Source organism: Panthera pardus, unplaced genomic scaffold (assembly GCF_024362965.1).
Source record: "Panthera pardus isolate Hobbes unplaced genomic scaffold, ASM2436296v1 HiC_scaffold_15, whole genome shotgun sequence".
Classification (NCBI taxonomy): domain Eukaryota; kingdom Metazoa; phylum Chordata; class Mammalia; order Carnivora; family Felidae; genus Panthera; species Panthera pardus.
Window position 1 is genome coordinate 52,293,122 of NW_026526710.1, and position 12,299 is coordinate 52,305,420.

A 12,299-nucleotide genomic window follows, 5' to 3' on the forward strand; every position below is an offset into this window, starting at 1 on the left:
TGTGAAATTAACTGCTCGTGAATTAAGTGATAATTTCAAATATCGGATAATTTGTGAACTTAGTGTGACTTTTGTTACTATTTCACCAGAGATCATTTTTTAAATAAAAAGTGTTGAAGATTTGCTTCTTTCACAAATTAGACTTTTACTTAACTCAAACTTACCAAAGGAGCATGTGTGTTTACACAGCTTTTGCAGTATAATTGACATAAAAAAGTTGAGCAGAAGTTTTGACATATGTATATGCAAATGAAGCCATTATCACAATCAAGATAATGCAAATATCCATCACCCCAAACATTTTCTCATGCCCTTCTGTGCAAGGCAGCCCTTCCTCATCCTAGGCAACCACTGGTCTGCTTTCTGTCGTCATAGATTAGTTTACACTTTTTAGAGTTTTATATAAATGTAATCATACTATATGTACTCTTGGGGAGGGGTTGACTTCTTTCAAATAACATAAGTGTTTTGAAGTCCATTCATTTTGTTGTATGTTTCAATACTTCATTCCTTTTTATTGCTGACTAGTACTCCACCATACAAATACACCACAGTTTGTTTATCTGTTGATGGACATTTGAGTTGTTTCCAATTTTTGGCTATGAACATTGCGTACAAGTCTTAGTATGGAAATGTGCTTTCTTTTCTCTTGGATAAATACCTAGAAATGAAATTGCTGAGTCCTATGGTAGGTGCATGTTTACCTTTTTAAGAAATTGCCAAGCTGTCTTCCAGAATGGTCTTACACCAGAGTAATGCTGTCCTCATCAAATGAGATGAAGTGTATTCCTTTCTCTTTTATTTTCTGTAAGACATTGGTTAACACTGGGGCTCTGGCCAACAGGCTTGTTGAAATGCCCACCTCTGCTATGTCCTCAATGTAACTCTTCTGGCCTCAGTTTCTTCTTCTATAAAGAGGGGAATAGTAGAACTGAGTACAAGAGGTTGTAGGCATTAAAAGAATCATTTCATGTAGGGGCGCCTGGGTGGCTCAGTCGCTCGAGCATCCGACTTTGGCTCAGGTCATGATCTCACAGCTTGTGAGTTCAAGCCTCCCGTCGGGTTCTGTGCTGACAGCTCGGAGCCTGGAGCCTGCTTCGGATTCTGTGTCTCCCTGTCTCTGCCCCTAACCCATTCTCATTCTGTCTCTGTCTCAAAAATAAGCATTAAAATTTTTTTTAAAGAATCATTTCACGTAAAATAGTACCACACGGTATTGTCTCCATAAGTGGTAACTGTGATTACCAAACACATTTCAGTGAAATGGAATTCTTGTTTCAGACATCTCAGTGAGGGAGGCTTTAACCAGATGGGTTTCTGGGGAAGCCCCTGGAGCCTGGTATGGTCAGGATTAAATATTGCAATTCCTCTCACTCAGAGTAGATCATCCGCTCCATTGCAAAATCTCTCTCTGGCTCCTCTCCACCTGCATTCTTACGTGGCTTCACTCGGCTGCAGCTGCCTCGGCTGTATCGTAGACAACTTCAGCTTTCCAGATGTGTTCCGGGGTGGCGCGCAGCCCTGGTGACTCACCCAGCTGGTAGCCATGGTGGGAACGTTCACATCAATCCCCCGGCCCATTCTCGCCTCTCAGGCTGGGAGCTGCCAGTGTCACATCCCAGATCTGACCCTGATCCTGCAGCTTAGCCTTCCCTTGCATCCAGAGATTTTAGGCTCCCAGCGTAAAATGAGATGTGTCATATACCCAGGATGGCCCAGGTGCCGTTCTTTTTTTTTCAGTTTATTTATTTATTTTGAGAGAGGGAGAGAGTGCGCATGAACTGGGGAGGGGCAGAGGGGGGAGAGAGAGAATCTCAAGCAAGCTCTGCGGTCAGCACAGAGCTTGATGAGGGCCTGGATCTTACAAACCGTGAGGTCATGACCTGAGCAGAAATCCAGAGTCAGACACCTAGCTGACTGAACCACCCAGGTGCTCCAGCCCAGATGCTGTTCTAAGCAAGCTCATACATAAACTCTCGTGTTAACCTGATGGTGCTTCATGAGTTTCAAGTATTATTATCACTAATTACAAACAAGTAAACTAGGCTCACCGGGGTTCAGCGATTGGCCATGCTCTGGTTTTCTCTAAACCTTGTTGTGCTCATTCCTTTTTTGCCATAGCTGGTCCTCAGGCCAGCCAAGATTAAACATGACAGCAACTTCCAATCGCTGTAAGGATTGTTCCTGAAAAACTTAATATGAAAGATAAAAATCTGTTAATGATGCCCTTATAAGGAGAATTTACCATACTAACTTGAATTTTGGTGTTTTTTTTTTTTTTTAAAGGTTGATCTGGGATTCCCTTTTGTATGGTTTGAGTGCATTCTGACATTGATATTATGGGTGGAGCCCATTTCCAGAAACAGGACCACAGTTTACATTCTCACATGTTATATTCTCACAGTTTATATTCTCACATGTTGGGCTTCTCCAGAAAACCTAGGGAAATTTATTAATATGATGTTTATAGCCTTTTGTTTCCAGTATGATCAAAGTGACTTCTATTCATTTAGGACAGAAAAGCCCATGGGAGGTCTTTAAATTCTCCCTTCCTGCTATAGGGATCTGTGTTAGTGTGCTCAAGAGAATGGATCTTGAATTGCTCAAGGCATTTTGCTTCATGTCCAGAATAGAGGAACCACTCTGCTTTGCTTTGAGCTAGCTCGCATTTCAGTTCTTAAAGAACTGAGGAACCAAGGAAGGAGACTTCCCGTGTTGTTAAGGCTGCTCATCAGTGCGTTTGCTGTTGCATTCTGGCCAGCAAGTCAATATGAGATCTGTTCTTACGAGGTGGTCCAAGTGGGCAGGGTCAAAATCTGCAGGAGGGAATGACATACCGACCTGACTAAACTGGACACACTACTTAACGTTCTCGAGTTCTAATACTACTTTAATTTTATTCAGGCTCCAATATTCACAATTTCCGTAAGGAAATGATGTTAATGTGTGGTATAGAGAGGCTTCACTTTGACTTCATTAGCACAGCCACTAATGGCCCATTATTAAGTTACGTGTTAAGTCTTTCCTGAGATCAGAGCAAACGTTTAGAAGAAACTAAAGTCAGAAGGATAAGGGGGAATGGCAAGGTCCTTATTCTGCTCTTCACCGAAGCATGAGCACAGACCACCAAGCACGCTCCTGTCTTTTGTTCTGGAAAGAGAACTCAGAAGGTAAAGATGCTAGCACTTGAGGAGACGACCACACAGGGCAGGCTGGGAAGCTGGGCTGGATTCAAATTCCCCACATAGTCCTAAAATAATAACTCTCCTGTGTAGAATACTTTATGTTTTGTTTTCAAATTCTGGAGCTAGACTTAACTTTTGAGGTTCACCTAGCTCGGGGCTTCAAAGATACTTGATGTTAAAAGAGAAGTACTTTTGATTCTTTTTAAAAAAATTTTGCTTAATGTTTATTATTGAGAGACACACAATGACCATGGGAGGGGCAGAGAGAGTGGGAGAGACAGACTCCAAAGCAAGCTCTAGGCTCTGAGCTGTCAGTGCAGAGCACAACGCAGGGCTTGAACTCACAAACCATGAGATTGTGACCTGAATCAAAGTTGAATGCTTAACCGACTGAGCCACCCAGGCGCCCCAAGAAGTATTTTTGATTCTTGAAGAGCAATAGAATAGCTTCAAAAATATATTCCAGGCTTACAGAAAATTTTAGGTAATGACAGAAAATTATGGAGCTATTGTATATAAAATTGAAGCCCTTGTCCCTTTGATTTATTTTCTTCCCCAGTGATGACCACCTGAAATTGGCTTTGTCATTTCCATATATGTTATTATAATCTTGCTAAATATAAACATACCCCTAAATAGTGTATGGTTTCGCTTGGCATGTATTTAAACTTCATAGAAATGAAAGTATATCGTTCATATTCTTCAGACTGCTTTTCACTGTCAATATATTGTGCTTTTGAGAATCATCCATGTTAGTCCATTTCACTCTATTTTTTCACATGTATAAAGTATTTCTTTGTAAAAATATACCATATTTTTGTTTTCCTGTATAGTTTCTAGTTATTAACCATTAACAGTGCAAAACAGCGTAGCACATGGTATTCTCGTACGTATCTGCCATCTTTAGCATGCAAAAGTTACTCTCTAGTATAAACCTAGAAGTAGAATTGCTGGATTGTAGGATATGCACATCTTCAATTGTACTGAGTGCTTATCCAAAATGATTATATCAACTTAGACCCCCAGAAGGTATAGAAGAGAGTTCTTGTTGTCTGGTTCTGTGCCGATGCTTTGGGTTATCAGGCATTAGTTTTGGTCAATCTGCAATCTGAGACATTTGAAATAATATTTCACTATGGGTTTAACTTGTATTCTTTTTCCCTGATTTCTAGTGAAGATGGGCATCACTTATATATCTGTTGGCCATTTAATTCTCTTCTTCAGCAAAATGCCCATTATCTTTTGCTCATTTTTCCACTGAATGATTTCTTTTTTTCTAATGTGGAGTGGTTCTTTTTGTTATATGTATACTAATCCTTGTGGTTTATATGTGTTATAAGTAGCTCCTAAGTGGTGGCTTCTCTTTATTCTTAACTTCTGTACTCTTTTAAGTGCATACAGATTTTAAATTTTAATATATGTAAATGTATCAAGTTTTTCCTTTTTGATGGCACTTTTTTTGTTTCTGGTATAAAAATTCTTTCCCAAGATAAATATTGCAAAGTTTTTACTTTTTACATTTTCCAATCCCAGAATTTTTCTTTGTGTTTGGTATGTGGAAGGCCTCACTGTATTTTGTTGTATGTGGTTAATAATCCTCTCAGTACCAATTGTTAAATAGTCCATCAGTTCCCCGCTGACTGATCAATTCTAACATTAAGATGCACTTAATGTTCCAGCATTGAGTAATGTTTACCATAGTTTAAAGAAATATGTTGGCTAAATACCCATTGTCAGGTTAAGACCACTCTCTCCAGTTCTATGCTTGCTAAAGTTTTTTTTTTTTTTTTTAATAACGAATGAGTATTGTATTTAAAGCTTTTTCTTCATCTACGGAGGTAGTCATGGTTTTTCTCCTATAACCTATTAATGTGGTAAATTACATTCATTGATGTATTCATCTTAAACATCCTTGGATTCATTGGACAAACAGCATGATTTTATTTCAGATTTTGCAGTGGTGTTCATATTTGGAATCAGTATATAACTTTCTATCCTCATACTGTTCTTGTTTAGTTTTTGTGTCAGACTACTACTAATCACATAAAATGAGCTGGGGAACTTTTATATTCTCTGAAACTTTGTATATGACTACGATGAATTCTTCTTTGATTATTTGGTAGAAATCACCTTTAAAAATATGAGCCTCGTGGGGTTTTTGTTTTTGTTTTGGTGTGTGTATATATATCTGTAATTAATTGATTCAATTTCTTAAAGGTTAATAGAGCTCTAAAATTTCTATTTCTTCCTCAGTGATTTCAATCATTTTTAGAAAAACATCCATTTCTTCAAAGTTTCCAAATGTATTGTCATAGAAATTTCTCATTTTCTCATAATTATTTTTGTCTCTTGTTATGTTCGTATTTGTATCTATGTGCCATTCTTGAAAATTGCTTATTAGCAGCTTTTTTCTTAAACAGTTTTGACAGAATGTATTATTATTTTTAAAAATTATAAGCCAGCTTTGGTTTTTTGAATTTTCTCTATATTTTTCTATTTCATTCATGTTTGTTCTTATCTTTATTTATTTTGCCTTATTTGAATTTATTCTGTTGTTGCTTTTCAAACTGTTGAGTTGACCACTCATTATTTTTTACTTCTTTTCTAATACAAACACTTCGGGTGATAAATTTCCTTCTAAATACTACTGTAGAAGTATTCTATAAATCTTGATATATATTGTATTCGTTATAGTACCCTTTGGATCATTTCTAATTTTCTGTATTTTTCTTCTTTGGCTTGAACTATTTAGAAGTGTTCACAGTTTTCCAATTATATCAATTTTTAAAATTTATCTTATTCCAGCTCATTTACACTGTTGAGAGGAGGGTAGCCCATATGAAACCAATTTTTGGCATTTATTTATGAGCTTTGTGGCAGGATTGGTGGTCTCTCTATTTGAGAAGAATGTGTTTTCTCCACTTTGGGACAGTAGGTATATATGCTCATTTGTTAAACTTATTAATCAGGTTGAAACAATCTGTTATGTCCGTAAAAATTTGTCAGTCACTGCGTGAGAGGTACAGTAAACCCGAACACTCTATGGATTAGATTTAGCCTCACATGACAGAAAAAAATAAATAACAGCTTAAGAAAGATAGTCCAGATTTCATTTATATGAAGGAGAACTCACATTCTATCCATGCCCAAGTGTCCAGGGCTGATGAAGTAGCTCCCGAGAGAGCCTGGAATATGGGATTTGGTCACTCCCTTCCTGTAGCCGGCAGGAATGGTGGCTTCTTCCCTCTGCTTCTGACTGACAGCCAGAGGCAGTTCCACGTTGCTAAGGAGGATGGCTGTGGGACTTATGGCCGAATGTGAGTGATACCAGAGTCCCATCTTTCTCCCGCACTAAGGAACCTTGTGTTCCCCACCAGGCAGGCATATTTTCACGGGATTCAAGTAGGATTTCATCCCACCTATATTTCAGCAATATTTATATCTTAGTTTTAGAATTTTTTCAACAAATGAAGGCCTCATTGTCCATACAGATTTGTCCAGAGGTCCAACAGACCCCTCTTCCCAGTGAACTCCCTTTTGCATTTTTCATGAGTTTACATAATTTTTTCTTTTCCCACCCATTCTCGTGACTTAACATTTCCTGTGATTCCCACCACCCTGATCCCTCACTGAGGCCTCTCGCAGCCAGTTGTCCCCATGATGCCATCTTCAGTGAACAGTCCATATTGAATGGCGTCACCAGCAGTCAAGTCCTTTGAACATGCTGTATGTTCTTGGATGCTTCTTGACGTAGAATAAGATTTATTTTCAGTCAGATTTCAGACCAGTATTGTGTCTTTTTTTCTTCATCTGTTATCTTAACACTTGTTTTAAGATGACACAATTATTTTGAGGAGGTATATCAAGAAGCTGGTATATGGTAAAATATTTTTAGCATATGTAAAATAGAAAACAGTTCTAGATTGAATGTTGATTCTATAACGTCTTTCCATAGATCAAGTTTAAAATGCATGTGTATCTCCAAACTTGTGCAGCCACTCTGGAAAACAGTATGGAGTGTCCCTCAAAAAATTAAAAATAGAACTTCCCTACAACCCAGCTATTGCACTACTAGGTATTTAACCAAAGGATACCAAAATGCTGATTCGAAGGGGCACATGCACCCCAGTGTTTATAGCAGCACTATTGACAATAGCCAAATTATGGAAAGAGTCCAAATGTCCATCGACTGATGAATGGATAAAGATGTAATGTGTGTGTATAATATATACATAATGTGTGTGTATAGGTGTGTATATTGTGTGTGTGTATATATATATATGTATATGTATACACACATATATATAATGGAATATTTTTGGTGATCAAAAAGAATGAAATCTTGTCATTTGCAATAACGTGGGTGGAACTAGAGTATATTATGCTAAGCGAAATAAGTCAGAGAAAGACAAATATCATATGATTTCACTCATGTGAAATTTAAGAAAACATGAACATAGGGGAAGGGGAGCAAAAATAAGATAAAAAGAGAGGGAGGCAAACCATAAGAGACCTTAAATACAGAGAACAAACTGAGGGTTGCTGGAGGGGAGGTGGGTCGGGGGATGTGCTAAATGGGTGATGAGAATTAAGGAAGGTACTTGGGATGAGCACCTGGGTGTTGTATGTAAGTGATGAATCGCTAAATTCTCCTGAAGTCATGATTACACCGTATGTTAACTAACTTGGATTTAATTAAAAAAAAAAAAAAAGAACCTCTACAAAAAACTGTGTGTGTATCTCTCTCTAGAGAGAGAAAGGGAGTGGGAGAGAGGATGAATCTGTATTTATGAGAATTCTTTTTGGTAATAACAGCACCTATTATTGATGACTGCTTATGTGCCAGGCATGGTGCTTAGCATTGTATGCACATTAGTACCTTCTTCTCCTCCTGGCGCACGAGGCAGGCTACTTACCTCCATTTACAGATGAAGATCTGAGACGCTCAGTAATTTCCCCCCAGCAATACCTAGGTACCAGCGGACTGGACCCTCACTCGAAACCGAAGTCTGGCTGGTTCCTACTTGGGTACTTTGAATCACAGGCCAAGCCACTAAAACATTAACTCTGTATCTTTAGGTCTTCACTGAGTGGTCTTCTCACATCATCCTTTAGGCAGCATCAAGAGTCATTGGCAGCAGAGAGAGAGAGGCGGCGGCAGGAGAGAGAAGAAAGGTTGCAGAGAATAGAACGTGAAGAAAGGAACAAATTCAAGTAAGAGGAATTTCAAGACTCTCTAAATAATGGAAAATTGAAGCGCATGCCTTCGTGCTCTGTATGATGAATACTGGTGTGAAGGGTTCGATAGTAATATGTTTGCTTTAGATTCTGTCTCTGTTTTTAAGGAACTGTAAGACATTCCTGAAACGGACTAGCTCTGGCTTGTTATGGCCGTTTCCCTCTAACCATATGGCAGGAAGCACAGAAAGCCAGCCAAATACAATTAGGAGCTTGTGTATTTTTGGGGCCTCCATTATCTAAAACGGTCTTATCCAGGCCTTCCTGAAGACAGAGAGCCTAATTGTCTTAACTTAATTTGTCATTTCCCCCTAAAGCTACTCATGTTTTATTCATATTCCATTGGATGCCAAAAGAAAATGCATTTCCCACTTTCTGCTTTGCTCCTTGCTCCCTGTTGCAATCTTCAATGTATTTTTTTAAACAATAATCTCTCTTCCTAAGGAGGAGAAAGCCATTCTGCCGATTACTCCCAGCCCATTATCCCACTGATCTCTTTGGTCTCCATCCAGCTCCCAGGCTGTGTTCCAGTCTCAGCCTGTCTGCCCCAGCCGAGTTCAATGTCACTCCGTTTCTCCTCCAGCCTGTGCACCTGTTCTCACCAACCTCCTGGTCAACCTCCTTCCACTTCTCCTCCTCCCCGCCAGCTTCGTGCTGTGCAGTGCTCTATGCAAAACACTTGCTGAGACCATCCTTACACATTTCGTTCCTTCTGCTCTTTTCTCGCATCCTCTCCCCCTCTTCATTGCTGCCTTTGTCACCGGCACAGTCATTGCTCCTAGACCTTCTGTGTTCTTTCTTGCTTTCATTTCTCACCCCATCTTCACTTCCTGTTTCATCAGTTTAGTTTCTTTGGCAAACAGTATCCCCTTTCAATGACTCCCATTTAAACCCACAAAGAAGATAAAGCAGTGTCAATAAGGATTTATAGGTTCTGTTACATTTTTCCAGAACCCAGGTAAGTATGAAATGGTCAAAATAGAAGCTGAGTTGTAAAGTTGCCTTAACTATAATTCACTAATACATGGCAACAAATATCCCAAGTCTGTGAGTGAAACGCTAATCTTGGCTTTTGTAAGGCTGGGTTAGTGGCTGGCACGAAGTCAACTTAACATCATTCCTCCACTGTGATTGCATAGCAGACCCTGAACTGTCGGACTTTTACCAAATTATATGTGGAAATGCCCGACCTGTATGCACCATTTCTCATGAGGTAACTCTGTGAGTCATCACTTCTGGAAAGACCAATTTGTAAAACCACTGGAACAGGTGAAATCCTTCCTGATCAGGGCTTTCTGAGAGTTTGCATAGTTTGCCACCAAATAGCAGCGGCGAATCTGACTGAAACACACAGATTCAGAGGATAGTTTGCACGTACAAGGATTTGGGCTGAAAACCTACTAAAACAGGGTGTCAGTTCAGGGGAAGATGGAGTCGGCACACTCCCTCCCATCTCCTCTGTGCCACTGAGTGCCACCCGAAGCCGTGGACAGACACACAGAGCTCTGAAGACTCTGAATTGTAAAAGGGAGCCAGTGAACTGGGGACAGAGGCTAGCATTCAGAGTTCCAAACCAGCGAGAGTTTACCCTTTTCTTTCCTCTTCATCACCTGGCATGTCCTCAGAGGTACCCCCAAACCCAGAAGTGCATACCAAGCGTGAACTGAAGGAGCTCTAAGAGAAGGCCTCTCTTTCTGAACTCAGGAGCAGAAAACGGAGTTCCTAAGAGTCAGAGACTGGAGAAATGTCCTGTATTTTCCTATTTTTTTCCCTTCTTCCCTACCCCAGTCTCCAAGCTGTATTATTACCGAAGCGCAATGATGGCAGCAGTGTCCAGGCAGGTGCCTGAAACTCTGAGGGAGGGCACCCCTCCTCTGACCAAAGGAGCTGTGGCTCCAAGAGCACTAGGAAAATCGCCCTCGTTCTCTCTGCGTCCTGCTGTGCTGCCCTGGGTGCAGACGGAGTTACTCAAAGTATGCACCAGAGCATGGAAAATAAAGCCCAAACTTTCTGGCTACAGGGCCAAGAGTGGAGACCCAAGGAAGTCGAGAAATTATAGGAAAGTCACAGAGGGTAGAGAAATTAAGAGAGCATTCTGGGTTCATCTCCCAATTCTGCACATGTGGCTCAGAACTTCCAGAGCATACCACAGACTTTGAGAACTAAATACAGAGTGGACCGCCACTCAAGGTCCAGGACTGGCTACTGGGTGGTGCACACAAGGGCTCAATTTGAATAGCATTAAAAATATTTGAAAGCTGAGCTAATATTGGAGCCAGCGTCAGAACTGGCAGGCTGGACCTAACCCAGTTGATTGCCTGCTTAAGGAAAATAAGATTCTTCATAGAATTCAAGGAAGACCCAGAGTCTCATTTCAAGATATTCAAAATGTTCTGGATGCAATCCAGTGTAACGTGTCACACAAAAAAAACCACGAGGATCTTAAAGGGGAAAGAAAATCAAAATGTGCTAACTGCAAAAGGACATAGATGTTATTATCAGACAAAGACTGTAAAGGAGCTACTATAAACATGTCCTAAGAAGTAAGGGCAAATACTTTTGAAACAAGTGAAAAAATAAGTCTCTGTAAAGAAATAGAAGCTGTAAAGAAGAACCAAGTGGAAATACATATAGCACTGAAAAATGCAGTAATCAAAATAAAAAATTCACTGGATGGAATCAATGGCAGAATGGAGATGAGAGAAAAGTCAGTAAACTTGAAGGTAGAACAACAGAAATTATCCAGTTTAAAAAATGAAGCATAACATTGGGAAAAAAACATAGTGTATCAGGGACCTATAGAACAGTAACAAAATGCCTTGCATTCATATCATTGAAGCCCCAGAAGAATAGGACAAGAGCGCATTGTAACAAATACTAAGCTGTACATTCATATGCTTGTGTGTCTAGGTAGAGACCATGCTTGTAACTATCCACTATTTGCTTTTCATCCCGAGTGGGTCTCACTTCCCATGTAAGACACAGATCCTGGAAAAAAGAACCCTGTCCAAGAAGGAGTGCTGGTCAATCGTCAGGACAGACCACATACAACTATTAATTATGATGACTGTAGTTCCAGTCTGAAAGTCTGAGGATGTGAATGAAACGAATTTCAAAAAAGGAAATAGTAATTCAGCCATTTATTGATTTAAGTTATTCGTACTTCTTTTGTTTTTTTCCCTTGGAGAGCAGCCTTACCTGTTCTTATTTTTGTTGAATATGATCTTAAGATTCCTGGGTTATGGGACATATTATTTCTAATGTGGAAGGTGATGAGGATGAGTGCTCGTAAATGATAACAAATCTGGGTCTTTGTTTCTTTTTCTCCGTCTCCTAAGCTGCTTTAGTTGCTTTGACCTACTGTCCCTTTATATCCTGTTACCAGTGCATGGTGGTGGGGAGCGGGGCGGGTAGAATACTTAAGCTACATTGTGACGTCCAGTTTAGGAAGCCACGAAGTCATAATTTTTCAGAAAAATAAGTGGTCCACTGAGAAGTTGCTGATCCTAAGTCTTAAACTTAGATTCAAGCTGGAATCTCATCAGCAGGAGCAGAGCAACAAACGTGGGAAGTGGACAAAGTTGGGCATCTCACGAGTGCAGACAAGAGAATGTACAAAGCAAGAGTTTCCCATGATCCCTGCGTAGGAATGGAGAGGAAGAATCCTGCACTGAGGCATGAATGTCCAAACTGCAGAGTGCAACACAAAATGGCCTAGACACCTGGACCCACCTAGATTTAATCCTTGAGATGAAAATTGTGGAGCTAGCAGGACTTGACTAGACGTTAATCATCTCTGAAAGCTATTGCTTGCTTGCAGTTGCGTATTTTATTTATGTATTGTTTCACCTTTTAAAAACCTTTTTCGTCTCCTCT

The 12,299-nt window shown here is 39.8% G+C and overlaps 1 protein-coding gene across 14 annotated transcripts in view; it reads left to right on the forward strand.

Annotated features, from left to right (window-relative positions):
• Nucleotides 1-12,299, forward strand: part of FHOD3 (formin homology 2 domain containing 3) — a 469,161-nt gene that overhangs the window by 364,068 nt on the left and 92,794 nt on the right. For 12 of the 14 annotated variants that reach the window (XM_053902586.1, XM_053902583.1, XM_053902584.1 and 9 more), the window contains one exon: nucleotides 8,265-8,399. In XM_053902586.1, the coding sequence (XP_053758561.1) occupies nucleotides 8,265-8,399 (135 nt within the window). The remainder of the gene's footprint in view (nucleotides 1-8,264; nucleotides 8,400-12,299) is intronic. The other 2 variants (XM_053902585.1, XM_053902587.1) reach the window with 1 other exon arrangement.